Below are 25,724 nucleotides of genomic sequence, written 5' to 3' on the forward strand. Positions count from 1 at the left end.
AAAATAGAATGATAGCAGAGGCTGGGAAGGGTGTGTGGGTGGGAGATGGGATGAAGAGAGGTTGATTCGTGGGTAAAAACATCCACTTAGATACAACAAATATACCCCTGTATTTGATAGGAGAGAAGAGTGACTATAGTTAGCAACATTGCAGATGGAGTATATTTCTGAGTAGCTAGAAGAGAGGACTTGAAATGTTCCCAACAAATAGAAAGTATAAATACTCAAGGTAATAGATACCCCAAATACCCTGACTTTGATCATTACACATTCTATGAATGTAACAAATATTCACATGTACCCCATTAATATGTAACACTTTTAGAGATTATTATGTTTAATTTTAATTTTACCAGGCTAGAAATATTAAACATGAGTTATTTATTCGCTGTACTTTGTATACTTTCATTAATCAATTAAACATGCTTTTCTGTGAGAGAAGCACTAAACTATTAGTTAGAAAATTCTGCATACCAGGCAGGGTACAGTGGCTTACATCTGTAATCCCAGCACTTTGGGATGCCAGGGTGGGCGGATCACCTGAGGTCAGGAGTTCAAGACCAGCCTAGGCAACATTGTGAAACCCCATCTCTACTAAAAATACAAAAATTAGCTGGGTGTGGTGGTGTGTGCCAGTAATCCCAGCTACTCAGGAGGCTGAGGTAGGAGAATCACTTGAACCCAGGAGGTGGAGATTGCAGTAAGCCGAGATCATACCACTGCACTCCAGCCTGGGTGACAGAGCAAGACACTGTCTCAAAAAAAAAAAAATTCTGCATACCACAGAACTATTGTAGGATAGGGAAGAATGCACAGAAACTTGAGTGAGTTATTCTCCAATTAATTTTATTTGCTTATTCCTTCTCAAATAACCTTTCTATTTAACTGTATAAAGAATGCAGGTAGCCTCTATTCCACTCCTTGATGATGGCTTTAGGGTTCTGGTCTCATTTGTTTTTGAGTCTTAAGTCTGTTTATAAAGAACAGGACAATATATTTATCCCCCTTAGCCTCTTGTAGAAAAAAAACTGGAATGTATAATCAAGTTTTAAAATCTCTTAGTTTAGCAACTGTTTGACTGCTAGCATACTAAATGATATGCCAGGTGTTCTCTCTACTGAGCAGTTGCTAAACTCACCATTAGAGTTTTTGCTAAGTGAAAGTGATGCTATCAGGCTTAGATAATAATTCCACATTGGTATAATGCTTTATAGATTCCAAAACACCTTCATGTGTATACTGTCTCATTTAATTCTCAGTTAGCTTGTGATCATTGCAAGGTAGAGATTAGGAAACTGAGTTAAAGGTTATTACTTGTCCAAGATAGTTCAAAATAGAGCCAGGACCAGATCTCTTTAAGTCTTATAGTCCAGGTCAAAAAACAAGTACTTTTTTATTTGGCGATACAGAAGTCTGGAAACAGTCACTCCCAGCCTTACAATTAAAAAAACTTGGATATACAGAAAGTTCATAGTTTTCCTTGAACTCATTATAGTACTGAGATTTCAGGGCAACCAACTGGCCCAGATGCTCCAGAGTCAAAGATACTGTGAGGAGAGATGACATTTGAGCATTAGGCAAGACACAGATAGTAAGAGTTAAGCTAGGGTGATTGGTGAATTGCTGGAGACCAGGTGTACACTGACAGAACTGTGTGAAACTCCTGGGGGCTGCAGTATAAAACAGGGTGAGTCTGTGTTCTCTTGTAGACTTTTTTCTCCATGAATCCCGTGGGGTGCTCAGAAGCTCCTGCAAAGGTCTCGCTGTGGTACACAACTGGGAAAGGGGAAGAGTAGCTCTACACTAGGGGCAAAAAGTTTTGCCTGGATCTTTTTGTCTTCTTTCTCTAATATGGAACAAAAGCTTTAAACTCTAAGACGACGAACAACAAACATTTTCACTCTTAGGGCACTGTTGAAATCCTGTTTAATGGAAAAGGCAAAATATCTTCAGCCAGTGGTGAAGGAACAGGAAGACATGCTCGGTATGGAGCAACGCCAGGAGAGTGGCAGGATGACTAAGAAGGCCACAGCCTGAGGCACAACAAGAGAGGGGATGACTTAAAGCTGAGAGTGGAGCAGTCACTAGGGTTTGAAAATCTGGCATGCAGATAGATCCCCACCCCCAGAGGGATATGAAGCTTGTGGTAGGTGCCCTGATGGTAACCAGAGCAACAGTAAGGCTCAAACCTGGCCCAGCTTCTAATGAAATTAACTGGAGTCTTGCACTAATAGCTTAACAGGAGGGAAAAACCTGTAGGTCTATTAGTAGGAATTACCCATGCTGAAATACAAAGAGAAGAGTGAAAACAAGACAAAAAACAGAATGAAGTATCCAAGAGCTATGCGCCATTATCAAATGGCGTAACATATTTATAATTGGACTTCCAAAAAGACAAGAGAGAACAGATTAGGAGTAATATTTTAAAACATAACCAGTACCAAGCAGGATAAATACCACTGCCAACACACACACACACGCATACGCACACACACTCTCACTCTCAGACTGCTAAAAGCAAAAGATCAAGAGAATAATCTTAGAGAAGAGATATATTGTATACAGAAAAACAAGGATTAGTACCGTACTTTTTTATTCACAAACTAAACTATGCAAGCAAGAAAAGGGGAGTAACATTTAACGTGCTGAAATTTTTAAAAAATTCCTCTCACCCCAAAATTCTCTACCCACCAAAAATATCTTTGAGAAATGACGATTTCCTCAAACAAAAGTCGGGGGAATTTATTGCCAGCAGACCTGCTCTACAAAAAATGTTAAAGGACTCTGATCCCAGCAAAAACTTGAGTCTACACAAAGACCTGAACAGTGGAAATGCAATAAATGAAGACAAATAAAATCTGGTTTTCCCTACATTTTATAAACGTTTTATTTTTAGAACAATTTTAGATTTATAGAAAGATTGCAAAGATAGTACAGAAAGTTTTCATATACCCCACACATAGTTTTTTTCTGTCATTAACATTAGTATGGTATATTTGTCACCACTATTGAACCAGTACTGATATGTTGTTATTAACTGAAATTCGCACTTTATTCAGATTTATTTATTTTTAACCTTGTGTCTTTTTCTATTCTAGGATCCAATCCAGGATACCACATTACATTTAGCAATCATGTCTCTTTAGCCTCCTCTTGACTGTGAGAGTTTCTAAGACTTTCCTTGCTTTAATGACCTTGACAGTTTTGAGGAGTACTAGTCAGGTATTTTTATAGAATGTCTCTTAGTTAAGATTTGTCTGATGTTTTTCTCATGCTTAGCCTGTGGTTGTTGGTTTGAGGGAGGTAGGCCATAGAATTAAGATGCCATTTTCGTCACATCGTATCAAGAGTGCCTACTACATTTATTATCTCTTATCTGAAATACTCAGGACCAGAAGTAGTCCAGATTTCAGATTTTTTCAGGTTTTGGAATATTTCCCTTATACTAATAAGTAGAGCATCCCAAATCCAAAAATCTGAAATCCAAAATGATCCAATGAGTACACGTTGGTGCTCAACAGGTTTTGGATCTTGGAGCATTTCAGATTTCAGATTTTCAGATTTGGGATGACCAGCCTGTATCGTCATAACTATTGCTGATGTTAATTTGGTCACTTGGCTGATGTTTAACAGGTGTTTAACAGGTTTCTTTTCTGTAAAGTTACTCTTCTGCTTTTCATACTATAGCCTTTGGGTAGGAAATTACCATGTTCAGCCCACACTTTTAAGGAGTGGGGAGTTTTCTTAAGAGAAGGATATCTACATAAGTTATTTGGAATTCTTCTGCACAGGAGATGTATCTCTTCTCTCTCATTTATTCAACCATTTATTTCTATCAATATGGACTCGTGGGCATTTATTTTAATATTTTGGTTTATAATGCAGTACCACGTTTTTCTGTTGCTTTGTTCTAGCTTCAGCTTTTGAGGGCTGTCTGCTTGATTCCTGTGTCCCTTTAATATATCCTTATTTTTGTGGGTTTTTATTTATTTATTTTTTTTATTTTTTAGGGGAAATGGGTGCTTTTTTATTTTCTGGCACTATAATATGTTCTAGGCTGATCTTGTGTGTTTTCTGCACCAGTCCTAGAATCAGGCATCTCTCCAAGGAACATTAATTTATTTTTATGGAGTATAAAAGAAACCACGATCCAAGTGCTTTCCCTCTTTTTAATTGCTCCAAAAGGTATCTGACTATATAAGGCAAAAATAGTAACAGTGTATTTTGTTTCTGTAGCACATGTCAAAATTAAATATATGACAATAAAAGATGGGAGGGAGGAATTGACTCTACATGTTGTAAATATTATTTGAAGAACTCAAGGTGATTAAAGATATATATTGTAAACCCTAGTGCAGATACAGAAGAAAATTTTAAAGAAGTCATTCTATTGACTTTAAATAAGTCAATAGAAGAGATGAAATAGAAATATAAAAAATGCTCTACTAAGTAGCCCAAGAAATGGACTAAAAGAAGACAAACAAAAAGCAACATAAAGGTAGATTTTAATTCAGTCATATAAATAATCACATTGAATGTGATGAGAACACATCAGTTAAAAGATCATCAGATTTGTGTGTGTGTTTTTTTTTTTTTTTTGTCTTAAAAAGTACTGTGGTGACTCATGCCTGTAATCCCAGCACTTTGGGAGGCTGAGGCAGGCAGATCACCTGAGGTTGGGAGTTTGAGACCAGCCTGACCAACATGGAGAAACCCCGTCTCTACTAAAAATACAAAATTAGCTGGGCATGGTGGTGCATGCCTGTAATCCCAGCTACTTGGGAGGTTGAGGCAGGAGAATCTCTTGAACCCCGGAGGCAGAGGTTGCAGTGAGCCAAGATTGTGCCATTGCACTCCAGCCTGAGCAATAAGAGTGAAACTCCGTCTCAAGAAAAAAAAAACAAAATTGCTGCCTACAAGAAATCCACTTTAAATATAAAGACATAGGTAAAAGAAGGGAGAAAATTTACTGTTGCAAACACCAAAACGAAAGGTAAAGCAGACCTGTTAATTTCAGACAATGTAGGCTTCACAACAAGGAAAACTATCAGCAATAAAGAGGGATGTGACCTAGTCCACTTTCCAAGAAATAACTGTCTTTAATGTTTATGCACCTAACAACAACCTTCAAAATACATAAAGTGAATACTGATAGAACTAAAAGGTGAGTAGAAAAATCCACAATTGTAGTTGGAGATTTCAACATCCCTCTCAGTAACTGATAGAACAAGTAGGCAGAAAAATCAGTAAGAGTCTAGATGATCTGAGCAACACTTGACCAACATGACCTAAGAGACATTTATAGAACATGTTAGTCAACAACAGCAGAACACACATTTTTCACAAGAGCACATGCAACATTCACCAAGATAGACTATATCCTGTGCCAGGAAACAAACTGGCAAGTTTCAGTGAATTGAAATCATACATGTTATATTCTCTGGCCAAAAGGAAATCAAACTAGAAGTCAATAACAGAAAGTAGGAAAATGGCCATATATTTAGACATTAAACAATATACTTTAACCCAAGGAACAGAGAAGAAATCTCAAAGGAAATTTAAAAATATGTATAGCTGAATGAAAATGAAAATACAGCATCAAAATTTTGAGGCCCAACTAGAGTAGTGATGAGGGGAGATTTATAGCAACAAATGCCTATATTTGAAAAGAGGGATCCCAAATCAGTAATCTAAGCTTTTACTTTAAGAAACAAAAAAGAAGAGCAAACTTAACCCAAATCAAGCAGAAGAAAGGAAAAAGAGCAGCAATTAATGAATTTAAAACAGGAAAACAAAAGCAAACCAAAAACTTTTTTTTAAAAAAAAAGAGGTAATAGAATTGATAAACCTCTATCCAAGCTGACCAATGGAAAAGAGAAGACCCAGGTAGGTTATCAGTATCAAGAATATGAACAGATACGTTACCCAAAAGACACTGAAAGAATACTGTAAGCGTCTCTGTTCTAATAGATTTAATAGCTTAGATGAAATGGGCAAATTCTGGGAAAGATACAAACTACCAAGGAAGTACTAAACTCATTGAAGAAGAAATAGTTAACTTGAATAGTAACTATTTTAAAAACAGAATTCCTAGTTTAAAAACCTTTCACAAAAGAAAACTCCAGACCCATATGATTTAACTGGCAAATTCTGCCAAACATTTACAAAAGAAGTGATACCAATTCTATACAGTCTCTTTCAGAAAAAATTAGGAGAGAACACTTTCCAACTTATTTTTTTTAGGTCAGCATTACCCCAGTGCAAAACCAAAATAAGGCAACACAAGAAAAAAAAAATCTACAAATCCATATTCCTCATGAACTCTAGACACAAAACAGTAAAAAGTAAATTGAGCAATAAATAAAAAGGATAATATATCAAGACCAAGTTGGTTTTATCCCAGGAATGCAAGGCTGAGTCTACATTTGAAAATTCATTAGTATAATCACGATGTTAACAATTCAACATCTATTCATGATTAAACAAAAAGAATCTCATTGAGCTAGTAATAGAAGGGAAATTAATAAAGAGCATCTACAAAAAATATCCAGCTAAAATACTTTATAAGGGGAAAGCACTGAGTCTGCTAGTGTTTGGAGCTAGGTAATGATATTTTTTTTCTCACCAGTCATATTTACCATGGTAGTAAAAGTCCTAGCCAGTACAGTTAGGCAAAAATTAATGAATAAAATGCATATATATATCAGGAAGAGAGAAATTAAACTTTCTCTATTCACAGAAGATACATTCTTTAATGTAGAAAAATATAAAGAAATTACAAAAATCCTCGGACCAATCAGTGAGTTTAGCAAGGTCTCAGGGTACAAAGTTAGTATATAAAAATCGATTATATGCCAGCAGTGAACAATTGGAATTTGAAATTGAAAAAACAAACTAAACAAAAAAACCCTAACTAAAGGAAAGAAAAGAAACATCTAGGTACAATTGTGACAAAATATCTACACAGTCTGTATGTTGAAAACTGCAAAACACTGATGAAAGAAATAAAAGAGGACCTAGATGAATAGATAGATACATCATGTTAATGGATTTCAAGACTCAGTATTGTCAAGATGTCATTTCTTCCCAGATTGATCTGTAGATTAAACACAATTTCAGAATCCTGGCAAGCTTTTTTTGTAGATACGAACAAGCCAATTCTAAAATATATAGGTAAAGACAAAGGACTACAATAGCTAGAAAGATTTTAAGAAGGAACAAAATTTAAAAAAACTACTACTACCTGGTTTCAAGACCTACTATAAAGCTATAGTAATCCAGAAAGTGTGATATTGACAAAAGGATGGGCACATAGATCACTGGACAAAACAGCTCAGAAAATACAGTCCTATGCATGTATATTCAGCTGGGTTTTTGGCAAAGTTAGTAAGGCAGTTCAACAGAGAAAGGATGGTAGTTACAACTAATGGTGTTGAAACAATTCTACATCCATACACAAAAACAACCCACTTGATAATAACTCATACTTTATTAAAAAATTAACTAAAATTGTATTATAGACCCAAATTTAAAACAAGAAACTGGAATTTAGAGGAGAAAATCCAACACCAGAAGCAGGATCCATAAAGAAAAAACTGATGTATTGGAGGTTATCTTAAGTTTTGGAGGTTAACCTTAAGTTTTGCTCTGTGAAAGGCACTGTCCAGAGAATATAGGATGACCTACAGATTAGAAGAGAGTAATTGCAAGTCACATATCCATTAAAGAGTTTGTATCTTTAATGTATCCAGAATATTGTAAGAATTCTTGTATCCAGAATATTGTAAGCATTCTTAAAACCCAACAGTAAGAAAACATATATTTAAAAAGGCAAAAGGCACAAGATCTGAACAGATACTTCAAAAAGAAGATACATGGATGGCAAATAAGCGTTCGAAAATATGCTCAATATTATCAGGCCCTATGGAATTGAAAATTAAAACCTAATGAGATACAACTACACAGCTAGTAGAATGGCTAAAATTTAAGAAGAACCGATGGCTGGGCACAGTGGCTCACGCCTGTAATCCCAGCACTTTGGGAGGCCAAGGTGGGCAGATCACCTGAGGTTGGGAGTTTGAGACCAGCCTGACCAACATGGAGAAACCCCATCTCTACTTAAAAAAAAATTAGCCAGGTGTGGTGGTGCATGCCTGTAATCCCAGCTACTCGGGAGGCTGAGGCAGAAGAATCACTTGAACCCAGGAGGCAGAAGTTGTGGTGAGCCAAGATTGTACCATTGTACTCCAGCCTGGGCAATAAGAGCGAAACTCTACCTCAAAAAAAAAAAAAGAAAACTCAAAAACTAGAAGTGCTGGTGAGGATGCAAAGCAAAAAATCTCTCTATATGTTTGGAATGCAAAGTGGTACAGCCACTTTGAAGAGTTGGTCAGCTTCTTATGAATCTAAGAAGCTGGCCAGGCAGGGTGGCTCATGCCTATAATCCCTGCACTTTGGGAGGCCAAGGCAGGAAGATTGCTTGAGCCCAGGAGTTTAAGACCAGCCTGGACAACACAGCAAGACCCTGTCTTATAAATAAATACATAAATAAACACTTGCTGTACAATCTGGTAATGCCACTTCTAGAGTATTTATGCACATGAATTGAAAACTGTACTTACACAGAAACCTATATCTTTCATAATTGTAAAACACTGAAACTAGCCTAGATGTCCTTCAACAGATGAATGGATAAGCACACTGTATGCCCATATAAGGAAATGCTACTCAGCAGTAAACTATTCACACAGCAATATAGATGAATCCTGAGTGAATTTTGCTAAGTAAAAGAAGCCAGATCTAAAAGTCCACAGTCGTGTATGATTCCATCTACATTTCATTCCGGAAAATGCAAAACTCCCTGGCTGCCATGGGTTGGGAGTGGAGAGAGGAGTTGACTATAAAGGGTTAGTATGAGGGAATTTTCGAGGTGATGGAACTAATCTGTGTGATGCTGTTTTGTTAGATGCATAGGTCTGCATTTGTTGAAACTCATAAAATTGTACATACAAAGAGTGATTTTTACTAAATGCAATTTAGGAAAGATTCCAGGAGAGCCCAAGATGGAATGCATATTGTCACACATGAATATAACTTTATTACAGATGAGTAACATGATATCGAAGGGCTGAGGAAGAAAGAACCCAGTCTGAGTAAATTTGGAAACTGTTTTGACTGGATACTGTAAGGTTAGAGACCAACAAAATTCTAGCAAATTACTGTACTCTAGATGGTAAATTCATCCCTCACATACACAAAGGGTTGAACATATAAACATATAACTAAATATAAATAAACAAATGGACATTGTAGATAAAGGGAGCCAGGTTTCTCATGGTTGGAGGAGAAAGTTGCAGATAACCAAGGGGTGTAGGGGTGGGGGTCTAGAATGAGCCTATGTTTCAGGGTTATAGTTGAAGGATTTAGTAAGAGTATATATATGTACATACATACACATATATGTGTATATATATACAGACATATATATGTGTGTATACACATACAGGTAGATGGATACAGAAATATGTATGTGTCTGGCTGGGCACAGTGGCTCATGCCTGTAATCCCAGTACTTCAGGAGGCTGAGGCAGGCAGATGTTGAGCTCAGGAGTTTGAGACCAGCCTGGCCAACATGGCGAAACCCCATCTCTACTAAAAATACAAAAATTAGTCGGGTGTGGTAGCATGCACGTATAGTCCCAGCTACTTGAGAGGCTGGGGTGAGAGGATCACTTGAGCACAGGAAGTCAAGGCTGCAGTGGCCTGTGATTGTACCACTGCACTCCAGCCTGGGTGACATAGCGAGACCCTGTCATGCACACACAAAGATACAGTTGTGTGTACATATGAATTAGTATATATATTTCCTGGCTCTGTTGGCTGAGAGGTCTGTGAGGCAGTAGCACCCAGTAACTCAACTATCCGGTGCTCAGATTTTAGTTTCTGAACACCATTTTCTAATATAAGGGCGCAGGGCTGCTTGGAAAAAATGGTTTGTTGTAGATTGGGGCAGGGAATCAGGATGAGCCAGAGTTGTCAGAGGTTAAGAAAGTGCTTATCAAAAGTCACAGGAGCTGGCCTTTCGAAAGAGTTTCCAATACCAAAACTAGAACAATTTGAGTAACAAAATAAATAACAATAGTATTGGATTATAGCCCAGGGAATAAAAAACATTGAGTCCATTACTGATTTAAATAAATGATTGAATAAATAAGGAGAAAGGGACAACTCTTTCTTAGAACATAACTCAAATTAATTAATGTAGAAAGAATGAGAGATAGTAAATCACCATTAGAACACCACAGTACAATGGTAATTATTGCAGGCAAAGTCAGTGGATAATGCTAACATAAGTGGGCAAAAAGTTTAAGTAAAAAACCGTATTTGCTTAGTCTCAAAATGTCTCTTCCCAAATATTTGTTTCTTACAAAGGGAAAAATTAGAGAATTAGAAATAAGAGAATCCTGGAAAACACTGCCTTAACCAGAGGATCAAGGTTAACATCACCAGTAATGGGACATAAAGACAACATGTGCCTTCCAACATGACATGCTAAGAAAGCCGTGTCTCTCTGTGGTATTCTTGCAAAAATCCATGACCTTCTATCTGATTATGAATGAAAATCAGACCCAAATTGAGAGACATTCTATAAGATACCTGATCAGCACTCTTTCAAAAAACAGTGTCAAGGTCATGAAAAGGAAAGACTAAGGAACTGTCACAGAGCAGAGGAGACTAAGGAGACGTGAGGACTAAAGGCTTGTGGGATCCAGGATCTGATCCTGGGTCAGGAAAAAGGACATCAGTTGAAAGACTGGCGAAATCCAAGTAAAGTCCAAAGCTTTAATTGGTGCTATATTGGTTTTATTAGTTTTGACAACTGCATTGTATTTCCTTGTGATGTTAACATTGCAGGAAGCTGAGTGAGATGTGAGGGAGCTCTCTTTGCAGATGCTGTCTAAAATTATTTCAGAATGAAAAGTTTAAAATCCATATATACGTACATAACAAAGAAATATACCCCAAAAGGGAGCCAAGAAAAAAAATGGCATTTAGGATAGTTATGTAGCTTACCTTTCAGATACTGGATATGCAATACTTGCTACTGTCTTTCAGAAATAAACTATGCAAATGTCATGTAAGGCACAGAAATGTTTATAAGAATTGTTAGTAAACTGCCAATTTAAAGACAAACTACATTTAAGCATTTAGCAATTGCTTAAGAAAGTTATGTCTGGTTGTTAAGCATGAAGCATCTCCGTGGAAAACTCAAAATGTGTCATATGAACTATTTACACACTTATTCCTGTACATTAAAGTGAAAACCATATGTTTTACACATACACAGCTATAATGTTTGACAGTGTAATATTTTGATGTGTACCTTGTGTTTGGAGATATGTAAAGATATCTATAACAGGACAGTTGAATAGCATCTTGCCCACATTGGAGATAGCAGTTGTAGATCAAATGATTGTTTTTCAGAGTAAGTAATCGGTCCCACCTACTTTACACCATTTACAGAGGAACCTCCTTCCAGATTAGGGCTTTGTGTATCAGTGGCACTTACAGCGACACTTTTCACAGATTGACAGAGAAGTTTAACTTATTCAAGTAAAATAAGAGAAAGCTGATTAGACTGTTTCTAGTATATTAATATTTTCTAAATATTATGAAGCAAAGGAGCAAAAATGTTTCATTTCTTTTTTTTTTTAGACAGAGTCTCCCTCTGTCATCCAGGCTGGAGTGCAGTGGCGCAATCTCAGCTCACTGTAACCCCTGCTGCCCAGGTTCAAGCAGTTCTCCTGCCTCAGTCTCCCGAGTAGCTGGGATTAGAGGCACCTGCCACCACACCCTGCTAATTTTTATAGTTTTAGTAGAGACGGGGTTTCACCATCTTGGCCAGGCTGTTCTTGAACTCCTGACCTCGTGAGCCGCCGTGCCCGGCCTCATTTCTTTTCTTTACATGACTTAATGAATTTATTTCTCCTCCAGTCTCATTTTCTTCAAATATGTGGTTTTTCTCCATTGAAGTTATTTTATTCACATGAAAATATATGTTCAAATGATACGCATATCTAAAACTGGTATTTTAAACTCTTGCATTTATTAACAAATGTTTGTGTTCCTGTTGTTTTATAACACTGTGCTAGCTCCTGTGGGAAATAAAACATACAGCAGTTTCTGCCTGCCAAGAAGCAGAATTTAGTAGGAGATAAATGAACATGTATCACCAGGTGGGGTAATAGTAGGATGATTAAGATACCAAGTTACAGGTACAGAGTTAGTATTCTCAAATTTCCGGATACAGATTGATACCATGATGAGAAACCCCTTTTAAATACTGTTGCAGTAGCATAACTGTGTATAGGAGAGGCCAGCATGAGAGCAGACCAAGTTGGGGGAGGAGGGTGTCTGAATACTGGCCCTAGAGAATTTAAAGGAATTTTTCTAGTCTTTTGAAAAATCAACAAGTATAGCGACAAGTAATTTATATTTCTATCTGTTGTGTATATAATCGTCTCTTTAGAGTTTGACAGCTGCTAGTGTCCAAATATGTTTTTCTAAAGAAATATTTTGTTTGTGAGTACCAACAGTCTTAGTAACTCTCTTATCCCTCTTATGTGCTGAGTACAGTCGGAGGAAGAGGAATTGGAGTTGGTGAGTGTGGGTTTCTGCTTGAAGGAAGGTGAAAAAGATGTAGAAAGTACTAATTACCTTACATGTTCTTATCTAACCAATGTTCCCTTTGTTACACAATTTTTTTAAACACTATTCAAACACTTTGAGTAAAGCAATCTACTGGTACTACAGACTCTAGTTTTTCTATTTATAATTGTATGTGTTGACCCATTTTATTTGTTGGAGGGAACATTGGAATAGAGCCTTTAAAAACAGTAGCTGTCCATGAGCATAGGATACTTGTTAAATTTTTTTTTTTAAGGAAAGATACAGAATACCTTATATAGCTCTCCAAATTATTGAAATATTTTTAGAAAATGACTTCACCCTTGAAGTTCCTCAGATTGTAACACACGATGTTGTGTTGTTTCTCTTTCAAAAAGATTACATCATTTTTGGTGAGGTCACCTTTTTCAGAGTTGGAATTATTTCATCCTGCATGATACAGCCTGAACCACAAGGGGGTTCCCTGTTTACTAAAAGAAATGTCTGTAATTGAATGTATATATATTTACTTTTCTATCAGAAGACACTCTGTTCTTAAAAGCAACTATTGCTGTTTTTCCAAAACAAACGTTTTCTGTTGGCTTTTCCTCTAGAAAATAAACTTGACTAAAAGCAACTTGCAGTTTATCTGTTTCTTCTTTAGGAACTAAAACCAAAACCTCACAGGAGTCATCATATAATCTCAAAGTCAGCTGCTAATTAAAAGACTTTAAGGGGAATGAAATGTTTTTAGCATGGACAGGGGTTAAGAGTGCATGAAAGCATGGGGGAGAAGGCATCCATTGGTTTTAATATTCCATGTTTATGCATGCTGGTGTGTTTTGCACAGTTTGTGATCTTTTCAAATAAGGTTGTCTGTTCCCCTTAAAATACGAGATTGTTCTTTATTTAGCTTTGTGATCAGTCACAGTTTTGGATATAGTTTTGTATTGGCCAACTGAACTATTCTAGTCAGCTGTAAATGTTTTGAATTATATTATGAATATCTTTTGGAGAAACACTTTACTTAATGTTACCATGATGATCAGTAAATGAGAGTTTATAATTCAAGCTAAAATAATTCACCTTAGGTTAGACTTCACTGTTCAAGGAGTTGTGAATGCTTCCATGAATTATCTAGCACTATATTGCCCTCTTGTGGTTCTGAAAATCACTTACTCTTAGAGAACTCAGTGCCTTTGAGATTAGGAGCTTAGTTGAGTAGAACCAGTGTTTGAAGTCTTACTGTTTTCAAAGACATGCCAGAAGATTGCCATGAAGATGATGCCATGGAGTAGGTAGGGTCCAAGCCAAACTATGTCATACTGTATTCTTTCACCTAGTGATTTGACTTTAGAAGTTCCAGACTAAATATGAAAGAAGAAATTAAGTCCAAAGTAGATCTGTATCTTGAAAAGTCATTAAATTTAAAAACTTGATGCTGAAACTAACATATTCCCAACTGGCATACGTTGGTTTTCCACATTCCTCAGAGTAAGTATATTTGTAATTACAGAACCTCAGAGATAAATATATTAGGTCCCTGAAGACTTTAAAATACGTATCTAAAAACTTATAAACAGCCATTTGTATTTTTTAAAACTGAAGCCTGAGACTCTATAATCAATTAAAAATGCAGAACTTTATGTGCCAGAACCAAAATATAATCAGAAGCACAGTCCGTTAGAACTTAGAAGTGGTTCAAATTGCCTTGAGCTCTAAAATGTAATTGTGGATGACTGATCCGAAGTGTGGAAGGACAGGTCCCCTGGGGCCTGCACTAAAGACTGTACTGTTAAGACCAGCCACGGAGATTCCTTTAGAAGCTGAGCAATAGTAGAACAACTTGACTTCATGAAAGCTCCAGTAGACTAGGCTATGGATTAGAAGGAATAAAAATATGTATCTTTTTTTTCCCACCACTTATATAGAAATTTGGGACAGAGGGTTTCTTGGGACAATAAGGATATTATCTTACATTTGTGTAGTACTTCAGTTATGAAAGCACTTCTGACATAATAACCTCATTTGATTCTCACAGTAGCTGTTGAAGGCAGCCAGGACAAAGATTGCTGTATCTTCTCTATTTGACAGTGAAGAAGTTCAGAGAGGTCAAATGATTTTCCCAATGCTTAGGAAGTGGTGAATCTGGGACAGAAACTCAAGCAGTACATCCACATCCACATGGTCTTTCTCACATCTTCTAACCTAGGATAGAAAACAGAAATTAAAAAGAAATAAACTGAGATCAGGATCCTCATTGAATGTTTGTAAGTGTCTAGATCTAGCCAAAGGCCTTTGTCTGATGTACTCTTTTGAAAATTGTGGTAGAGAAAATGGAATCACATTCTAACTCTTCATAATCTCAATGGCACTGAATTATACTTTACTGATTTGGCTCAGATCCCTGAATGTCAGTTATCAGGCTGTAACATAATTTATAAAAAACAAATAGAGTTGTGCTGTGACTTTCTGGTGTGCTAGTGACACAGAGTCTGTTGTGTTCCTCCGATCTTAGATTTTGGAAAACTGTTACCTTAAGCCAGTTTGGTGAGAAACTGGTTCTGTCATACTCCTACACATTAAGGACAATGACTATCTTAAACTAACTGGATTATTTAATAGTTGATTTTTTTAATCCATTCCTAGCATGCATAGGATGCTGCATAGATGCATACAGTTGGCAAGCATTTAATATTGCTCTTCCACAGCCCTGTCAGCAGTACTTGATTCAAAATGCTGTACTCAAAGCGTCTCCTACAGAAGGCCAGGGGACCATGAAGGGATACATATCTGAATCTGTTGTTAAAAAATAGGTCAACTGCATGATTGGAGAGAAAGAAATAAGAATACAAGCTGCACTCAATAAGCCATGACTTCAAACTATGTTAACATGTAAATGCCGCAAAGAAAAGTAGTTTTGATTCCTATGCTCATAGACGTACAATCCCTATATATACAGATGACCTTTGCCATCAGCAGGTATTTAAAACCTACATATATTTAGGGTAGTCTGACAGTATTTGTAGCGGTATCACGTCCTCATTTTGTGCTAACAAATAGAAGTGCTAATGCCTGTAACGTAAGTTCCTATTTTAACGTGGTGTGTCTAACATTAATAAACTATTTTAAGAGGAGAATTAATGTAAAAATATGACTCTTCAAATCAAATATTTAGTTGTTCTCACTAGTATTTTTGAAGTTTTCACATCATCACTGCTTCAGAAAATGACATTCATATAAAACTGAAAAATGTCACTTTTAAATTGCAAGTTATTTTTAAGTCAACATAAATACCATATAAGAACACTTTTTCTCTTTTTTGATCTCTCACAGAATACCCAAAGGATAAGTAGTTCTCAAGCCACTCAACCTCTTGCTACCCCAGTCGTGTCTGTGACAACCCCAAGCTTGCCTCCACAGGGACTTGTGTACTCAGCAATGCCGACTGCCTACAACACTGGTGAGCCTGCTTTGGTGCCTTCCATAGGTTGTACTGCTCTCTGTTTTGTGATCGTGTGCTTTTGTGATTTTTTTTTTAAAGTATATTTATTGAAATAAACTATTTCCAGTTTTTTAGATTTAAATTAGGATGTATTTTTAAATGTGCTAGCCTTGAAAAAAATTACAAAAAAAATTGATAGTGTAATGAGTTGAATAAGTTATTTCTGCTTCTCCATAGTGAACTTTCAGTTACCCCTGACAAAAAGCCCATGTAGATAATATCAAAGTGGTGGCATACATCAAGCCAAGAGGGTAGCAGCCTGTTGCTTGAGTATTGTTGATGTAATTTCTCTTTAAACAATATCACAGTCTTCCAGACTTTTAAAATAAGATGTTTGTCTTTATGCTGTGTTAACGTGCTTTGGGAAAGACATGAATCCCTTTGGACCTGAGACTTCGGGAGGTGGCCGATGTTTGACTATGTCTAACAGGCTGTTTTCCTCCCTGTAACCACTAGCTTGGTCCATGTCATTTGCGCTCCTGAGGGGCAAAACAAGGACTGTTCTGGTTTCTCCTCAGAGCCAGTCACTCTGCCTTTGAGGGGAGTTTTTCCTTCATTTATGTTTAGTTAGGCATTTCATCTTAAAATGCCCTAATTTGGGGTTGTATTAGGAAAATTTAAGAATATCACAGTGATTATAGGAGTGCTTTTAGCCAAGCAGACTGTATGGAGAATCGAGGGCAGCTGATTTCATTTAAATTTACCAATCTAAGAAAAAGTGGAAAACACATGTGGTTTCACTTTCTCATCGACTGAGCCAAACACCTGATGCTTCAGAGGAAGAAGGCGATAAATTCTACCTTGCCAATTACTCCGAGACTGCAATGCAGAGAAGTTATTCTTTTATGATTCTCCTAAGTGTCATAAGTAGACTGTGGTAAAGATCGTCTGATTTTAGCCTTCAGGGTGAATGCTTTGGCACAGTACTTTGAAACTGCTGTCTGAAGCTACCTGAGGGGGCAGAGTGTTGAGAACATTTGATTGCCACTTTTAAGTAGTTCTTTTAAAACAAACAATAAAAGATTTCATTGGGGGAAAAAAAAAAAACTTCTTAGGAAATATCCATTACTTTTCCAACAATTAGTATGAAAAATAATGCCCAAATTTGTCAACTGCATACTATCTTAGGGACTGTGAATCATAGCCTGTTATTTGTGTGTTGCACAGAACAAGGTTCCAGAGCAAAGCCAGGGATGATGGATTCATAGAAATTCTGTTTCGATGCACTGATCACCTGCTGTATGAGAGACACTATGCTAGGGACATACCTTTCTCCGAGTTTATTCTAGACAAGGAGACAGGACATACCTAAGTGGGCAACCATGGAGGGGAAGTCCTGAATTGTTGTGTTTATGAATCTATACTCTGAGAAATGAGAAGGTACGGCAAAGCTATAATGTTCAGAGGCGTATTGACTGAGAAGAGGGAGCTTGAACTAGGTGTTAGATTATGGTTTACTGAGTGTTTCATTACAGGTTTTTCAGTATACTTAGAAATTCCACTATACTTATTTTCAGAAATGCCATTGAATTGGGAATTTATTTTTTAAAAGTATAAAAGGAATTACCAAAGCGTATAAAAATGGAGGCAGGCTCTCAAAATCATCAGTCGCTTAGCGTCAGTCTCATGCCACCTTTTGACTGACTTTATCTTTGTTCTCTTTCTTATAACACTTATTCTGTTTTAAGTTTACCATGTTATTTTTAACTTATTCACACATCTATTCAGCAAATACTTATCAGGCAGCTACTGTGTGGTAAGCACTATGCCAGGCACTGGAAATACAGGAGTGCAGAGTCAACAGTGGAGCCTAGGAGGAGGGCACAAGACACATAGCACTAGGGATAAGCTGCTGCAATTGTGTCAAGGGCTATATCTCAGCTTGGACATGAAGGAACATGTATGACTCAGGCAGGCAGAAGAGGTAGAGTGCTCTTGGGAGAGGGCGTGCCTGTACAGAGGCTAGGAGTTCACAGGCGGCACAAGGCTGAAGGAATGGGAACAGAACGTGGGTTAGAATTGAGACTAGAGAAGTAAGTAGCGATTTGTAGACCATGTCAAGGATTTTGGAAACTGTCTGGAGAGCATTGGGAAGCCATAAAAAAGTTTTAAGTAGAGGAGTGCCATGATCATATTTGTTATTTTGAAAAGATCTCTTTGGCTGCTGTATATAGGGTTACAAGGCAATGCCAGGAAGCGACGTCAGAGGCTATTGTAGTGGTCCAAGCAATGTGTGTTGATAGCATAGACTAGAGTGGTGGCAGTAGAGATGGTGAGACTTGGGCAGGCTTGAGAGAGAGCAGATAGAATTGCTCAGATCTGGAAGTTGATGGGGGGAGTGAGAGGGAAGGGAAATAGCAAGGATAACACCCATAGGCTTCTGCACGAGCTGCTGGGTGCATGTTGGTGCCATGTACTATGACAGAGTACTTAAGGAGGAACAGGTTTGCAGGAAAGGACAAGCCATGTCAGATTTGTGGCATTTGGAGTGGCATCCAAATGGACATGGCATGCAGGTCGTTTAAAAGACCTAGAGGTCGAAAGAGAGTGTGGGCTGGAGGGAGCACTGGGGAAGGCATCAGTGTGGCAGGCCCTTGCCCCAGCCCATAGGAGTGTATAGAATAGAATGAATGACAAGGGCAGAATCAGGACAGCGCTGAGCACCAGCTATGTTGCTTCAACTTAGTTCCTTTTTTAACATGTTAATTCACTAGGAAGACCAACTTCTTTAAACACCTCTCTTGAGACATGAGAAAGAAGATAAAAGTAGAAGAGTTTTGCCACCTCTCTTTAGAACCAAATGGAAAAGACAAGTGTTATGATGAGCTGAAATAACTCCCCGTGTGAGTGATAACTAACGTCCTAAATCTTGGTCCCAGTGATTATGACTGAAGCATTCATATGATATGAGCTGGGTTATACTCTAGGACACCAAGTTTTTTCATGAAGTTGAAACTATTTTGCATGCTGTCAAGGAGTTTGTGATAGTCTAGGTACTTTAAACAAATGCAGTGAATTAATTGTGTAATGATGTCACTAAGCTTGGCACCCCATGTGAAGGGAATCTGTCTTTCCTGTCCCCTGTCCCCCAACCCCTTACTTCATTAAGACTTGCTGATTCAAACTCACTCTGGTTGGGTTTGACTGTTTCTGTTTGTTCCAAAGGGTAGCGGCAGGCATATTTAAAATAACAATTGTACAGAACATTCTTTAATGATGGCCTCTTATTTGAATCATCCCAGACAACTAAGTATAGCTAGATCCTGTAAATCTTCCAAGAAAAGATTTTGGATTTTAGACCCACATGTATGTTGTTTTGTTGTGAAGTATCTGGCTTCTCTCAATGTAGGAACATTTTATTTTTTTTGAGAGGGAGTCTGTTGCGCAGGCTGGATGGAGTACAGTGGTGCGATCTTGGCTCACTGCAGCCTCTGCCTCCTGGGTGAAATTCAAGCAGTTCTCCTGCCTCAGCCTCCCGAGTAGCTGGGACTACAGGCATGTGCCACCATGCCTGGATAATTTTTGTATTTTTAGTAGATATGAGGTTTCACCATGTTGTCCAGGCTGGTCTCAAACTCCTGACCTCAAGTGATCTGCCCATCTCAGCCTCCCAAAGTGCTGGGATTACAGGCATGAGCCAGCATGCCTGGCCTCAGTGTAGGAGCGTTTGCAGTAGCTATCTAAAAAATAGATTCCATGTGGACCTTCCATCACATGCAGAGCTGTCTTGTCTTCTTTCGTAGATTATTCACTGACCAGCGCTGACCTGTCAGCTCTGCAAGGCTTCAACTCGCCAGGAATGTTGTCGCTGGGACAGGTGTCGGCCTGGCAGCAGCACCACCTAGGACAAGCAGCCCTCAGCTCTCTTGTGTGAGTAACTAGAAGTTTTCCCTGCATCTTTACTCCTGGCCGACACACTCTCTTCTCCTATCAGTTACAGCCTTTTTCGCTCTGTTGAGTTTCGTGTGAGGAATCCTGTAGTGATTCCTTTTCAGGTAGAGACAAGTGTTGGGAGAAAATATTTTCTTTACATGGCTCTAGATAGTAGCTTGGATACTGACAAACTAGGCATTTCTTGAAGGGATTTGGGAAGCAAGGCTTCTCCCATAGGGACATCCTGAGGTAGAGAGACTCAACCGGGATCTGAGGGGGTCCAAAGGCACAGGTATCACCCACATGCACCATCCTTCTACCCGCTGACCAGTGATTAAGCCGCCTGCTGCACCACTGCTTCTAAGGGCCTGCCTCTGGTTCCCCTGCTTGAAAGGCAGCCTGTAGGCATTCGGGCCCCCCCGCCACCCTTGCCACTTATTGCTTTGGCAAGTATCTGTAGACAAGAATAGGAAGACAAGCTGTATCTTCTGCTTTCTCCCTGGGCATAGAGAAGGAAAACTGGGGGCAGGGTATCTTCTATATCAGTCAGACTCCATAGAATTTGTGTGATTGATCCCAGCCCAATGTACACACCAAACCTCATTCACAAAGAGAACATTCCTCATGGGCAGGGTGTAAGGATATAAGCAAAGAGGATTTACATTGGTGCCCAGATGAGGCCAGACATCCCTGAACAGCAGGGAGAAAGAACAGGGCTTTTGTGGAACCAGGATGACAGTAGACCCATGGAGCAGGTGGAGGAGAGTGTCCCAAGAGAGGGGATAACATAGCAGACCCAGCTGGCCTCCATGAAGACTGGCTGCCTTGCCTCTGATCAGGGCAGTAGGAATACCCCAGACCTCTAGCCTGTGCCCAGGAAGTCCCCAGAGAGCCTGAGCTCAGCAGTCCCTTTCCCTCATACATTCTGAAGTAACTCCACAATGAGGATTGTTATCAGTGGTCTTCTTAAGAATTATGTCATGGAAAAAGGAGCAGAATATCTCAGGGAAATTTGCCTACACAGGATTTGGCCCTCAGGCCTGTCCTGAGCATCCTAAATGAATGCACTAAAAATAGACCTGGAAAAGCAAGTGGAAAGGGCTCAGAGCCCAGGCCTGGGGAACAGCCTGTTTGCGTCCTCCTGTACTGCTTTGAGCCAGCTCCTCATTTCCTCATCTGGAAAATGAGGATGGTGTGACTTGCACCTTAGAGGTGTTGTGAGGATAAAAGAGATGTGCCCTGTCACAGGGCCAGAGCAGATGGTGAGCAGATGCTGAGGAAGAAGAGACAGTGCGCAGATGAGGCTGCTGTGCTGTTCCTCTGTCTTTCTGTTCCCTGCACAGCATTAAGACACTGACATTGTTTTGTATGCTTCAGCTGCAAGAGTACCAACGTTGTGGGTAACAGAACCAAGTAACGTAAGGGCTCGATGGTACTGTTTTCTTTCCTCCCAGGAAGACGGGATTTCCTTTTGTGCCAAGCACGGAAGGAAATGACCCAAACAAGTCTTGGGGAACTCTGACGAGATTTCAGACTCTGGGCCCTTTTCCATCAGGCAGTGTCTGTACTGTATCATCCCAGTTTTGCAGAGGCACTCGCAAGCCATTGACCTCTCTCTTTTTTTCCTTCAGTGCTGGAGGGCAGTTATCTCAGGGTTCCAATTTATCCATTAATACCAACCAAAACATCAACATTAAGTCCGAACCAATTTCACCTCCTCGGGATCGTATGACCCCATCGGGCTTCCAGCAGCAGCAGCAGCAGCAGCCGCCGCCGCCACAGCCGCAGCCACAGCCACAGCCACAGCCACAACCCCCGCAGCCCCAGCCCCGACAGGAAATGGGGCGCTCCCCTGTGGACAGTCTGAGCAGCTCTAGTAGCTCCTATGATGGCAGTGATCGGGAGGATCCACGGGGCGACTTCCATTCTCCAATTGTGCTTGGCCGACCCCCAAACACTGAGGACAGAGAAAGCCCTTCTGTAAAGCGAATGCGGATGGACGCGTGGGTGACCTAAGGCTTCCAGGCTGATGTTTGTACTTTTGTGTTACTGCAGTGAACTGCCCTACATATCTAAATCGGTAAATAAGGACATGAGTTAAATATATTTATATGTACATACATATATATATCCCTTTACATATATATGTATGTGGGTGTGAGTGTGTGTGTATGTGTGGGTGTGTGTTACATACACAGAATCAGGCACTTACCTGCAAACTCCTTGTAGGTCTGCAGATGTGTGTCCCATGGCAGACAAAGCACCCTGTAGGCACAGACCAGTCTGGCACTTCCTTGGACTACTTGTTTCATAAAGATAACCAGTTTTTGCAGAGAAACGTGTACCCATATATAATTCTCCCACACTAGCTTGCAGAAACCTAGAGGGCCCCCTACTTGTTTTATTTAACTGTGCAGTGACTGTAGTTACTTCAGAGAAAATGCTTTGTAGAACAGAGCAGTAGAAAAGCAGGAACCAAGAAAGCAATACTGTACATAAAATGTCATTTATATTATCCAACCTGGCATGGGTGTCTGTTGCAAAGGGGTGCATGGGAAAGGGCTGTTGATATTAAAAAACAAAACAAAAAAGCCCCACACATAACTGTTTTGCACGTGCAAAAATGTATTGGGTCAAGAAGTGATCTTTAGCTAATAAAGAAAGAGAATAGAAAACACGCATGAGATATTCAGAAAATACTAGCCTAGAAATATAGAGCATTAACAAAGTAAAATTAATATATTAAGTTATAATTGGAATATGTCAGAAGTTTCTTTTTACATTCATATCTTAAAAATTAAAGAAACTGATTTTAGCTCATGTATATTTTATATGAAAGAAAACACCCTTATGAATTGATGACTATATATAAAATTATATTCACTACTTTTGAACACATTCTGCTATGAATTATTTATATAAGCCAAAGCTATATGTTGTAACTTTTTTTTAGAGAATAGCTTTATCTTGGTTTAACTTTTTAGTTTTATTTTAAGAGGGGAAAACAAAAATATCTTGCAAGCAGAACCTTGGAAAAAAAAAGCCATGAACACTTATTCTATATGTAAATTAAAAGTTGAGCCAAACTCTTTGTGTATATAGCATCTTAAATATATTATCACCTTTGATGTAAGTACCTATGTATTGTATGGTCACCAGATTAAAAAGTATATTTTTGTGGATTGCCGCCAATTTGGGGGGAAAAGGCGAGGTCCTTTATTAAGTATTCACTGTTTAATATTTACTATTTTGTTAAATATACTGTACTTTGGATTTTAATTATTAGCCCAGTTTTTTCAGAGGATTGTATAAAGGGGTTTCTCCCCTCACTGGTGGTGAATGTGTGATGTTACATTGTAATCTTTGTGCTGTATGGGTTGAGCATCATTATATATTTTATATGTGTACATAAATAGCAAAGTGGCAAAAAAATTGGTGTTAAGTTCATCCTGCATAAGTATAAAATGTGTTGTAACAAATTTTATAAGGCATTATTTAAAACTTGCCTTTTGTGAGGAAAAAAATATAGTAGAAAAAGCTGACCTAATTTAATTAATATTAGAGAAAATGGCAAAATAGTAGATGAGCACAAAGGTTTTATAAGTGGTAAATGATTAGGGGAAAATACTCGTGGGGAAAGGGATCTTTTTTCCTTGACCATCTGAAAACAGAATGATGCAGCTGGTTACAAAATCCTACCATTATCAGCTCTTCTGCACATCGCAGAGATAAAGCTTTGGTATGCGGGGAGAAACGCTCTTAAGGTGCCGGTCCTTGGCATGACTCTTGCCATTCTAATTGGAATTAGTGCCACCCTCAGCTTGGATTTTGAACAAGGCCTTATTCTTTCAGGAAGACAACTAATGGATGATAGCAAGTTCATCCACTTACTGGGCTTGTGCCATGAGCAAAATTCAAAGTCCTGTATATCTTTCATTGTAGATTTTTAAATACTCCTTTTCCTGAAAAACTCAAGGGTTTAAATATTGCTATTTTATATTTTAAACAATATTGAGCAGCTACCTACAATTTCTACGTACATTTTGTTCCCCTCACCACCACCCCCAAATTATGTTCCTTTTGACATTTTCCTCATTTGCTGTTTGTGACAAGTCATCAGCCAGATTTCCTGACTGACACATAGGTGTGATCAGTGCAGGAGAAACCTGTGCACCACAGGCTGCAAACTGGAGGTTCTGTTCTCATGGCAGTTTGGGCAGTAACTTTTGAGAGAGGCCAAAAAAAGGAGGATGACATGCTGTCTCCTCTCTTCAGTATAGACATTTGGCTCTTATTCAGAAAGGATTTTTCTTTTAAAATGTACTTATTTTACTGAACTACTTACAGGCACATTTCTTCATAAGACCACACCTAATCCAAACAAGATAGTCTCCCAACACTGAAGTTCCAAAATAATCCTTACCACTTTGTAAACCATTTATAGCTTTGAAAGTGTTAAGTGATTCCTTCGTTATTATTTATGCATGTTCATGAACTTCTGCTGTACATTGGAATAGGAGTTAACACATTCACATTTACTGTCTTTCTTGTGTGCCTTATGAGATGGCTTTTCTGACTGTATCTCAATAGTCTTTCTTTCTATGCAGGTTTATAATCAGTACAACTACTGTTTTCTAAAATAATATTACTCAAGGCTCGGAGTTTGTATTTAAATTACACTGACCAAGTAACAATGTATTCCATTTCAGGAACCGAATATTTGACTGTTAACCTTTTTCCCATACGCCCAGTGTGGCATGGAGCTTATGGACTTGACAGACATCTCTCACCCAGACGCTCATGTGTGAACACACCCACATCCACATCTCTGGGTGGAAACCAGCCTAGAGCGGGGACAACGCTAATGGTGTTGCTTTAGAACCGTCTTTTCTTACCCTTTTAGACTCGTGTTTTGTATGAGACACCATTGCAAGAAAATTTTATCCCTCCAGAAGTATTTTATTACTAAAAAACAAAAGCAAAAAAAGCTTAGAGTAAATTGCACTGGTTAAAGTACAGTTTCCAACAGCTGTACTTCTTTAGTACTCTAATCGCCACTCCACTGCGAGTGAAAGTCACCATTGTGTGTACACAGGTGGTCCCAATCAAAACTCCATCATTTGAGCCCAATTATGTCCATTGTGTTGTAGACTAAATCAGGGGTTTGTTCTAAAAGAACAATACATGTTTTACCATTTCCTTTAACTAGAAGGACAACTAGTAATGCATTAACATAATTTCTCTATTAACCATCATGCGCACAAGAAATACATAGTAAATAAGGAACCTGAAAACTCCTGGCATTGGATCTTAAGAAGCTAGATGATTAGAATGTGAAAAAGATTTTACAAATGTAAAACTTCTATTTCTCTGTAGAAACTTTCTTCACTTTGCTGTGCAAGAAGACACTGCTTTGCTATATTTAAAATGGCTTTTTTAAAGAGATTTATGTATTTGGTAAATGTTTGTAGTCAACAGTTCACACAAGAAGCTGTACACGGTTTGATCATGTAAAACCGTTTGGCGGCACAAGCTGGACTTTGTTGCCATCCTTGAGATGAACCTTTTAAGAAAAATAAGTTAATCTCAATTTTTCCCTGAATGTGTTGTTTTTCTTCATTATACAATAAATATAATAGTGAACTTTTTATCAAATGGTGAAGACAATGCTAAAGGTTGT

At 38.4% G+C, this 25,724-nt stretch overlaps 1 protein-coding gene across 10 annotated transcripts in view; it reads left to right on the forward strand.

Moving 5' to 3' along the window:
* The window catches only part of MEF2A (myocyte enhancer factor 2A), a 161,860-nt gene extending 136,142 nt beyond the window's left edge, over window positions 1–25,718 (forward strand). For 5 of the 10 annotated variants that reach the window (XM_025391641.1, XM_025391642.1, XM_025391639.1 and 2 more), the window contains 3 exons: window positions 16,003–16,129; window positions 19,915–20,041; window positions 21,676–25,711. In XM_025391641.1, coding sequence (XP_025247426.1) covers window positions 16,003–16,129; window positions 19,915–20,041; window positions 21,676–22,060 — 639 coding nt within the window. In that variant the 3' untranslated portion in view covers window positions 22,061–25,711. Of the gene's footprint in view, window positions 1–12,636; window positions 12,661–16,002; window positions 16,130–19,914; window positions 20,042–21,675 lie in introns of all 10 variants that reach the window. The other 5 variants (XM_025391643.1, XM_025391637.1, XM_025391644.1 and 2 more) reach the window with 2 other exon arrangements.
* The last annotated feature ends 6 nt before the right edge of the window (window positions 25,719–25,724 follow it).

This window comes from Theropithecus gelada, chromosome 7b (assembly GCF_003255815.1).
Source record: "Theropithecus gelada isolate Dixy chromosome 7b, Tgel_1.0, whole genome shotgun sequence".
Classification (NCBI taxonomy): domain Eukaryota; kingdom Metazoa; phylum Chordata; class Mammalia; order Primates; family Cercopithecidae; genus Theropithecus; species Theropithecus gelada.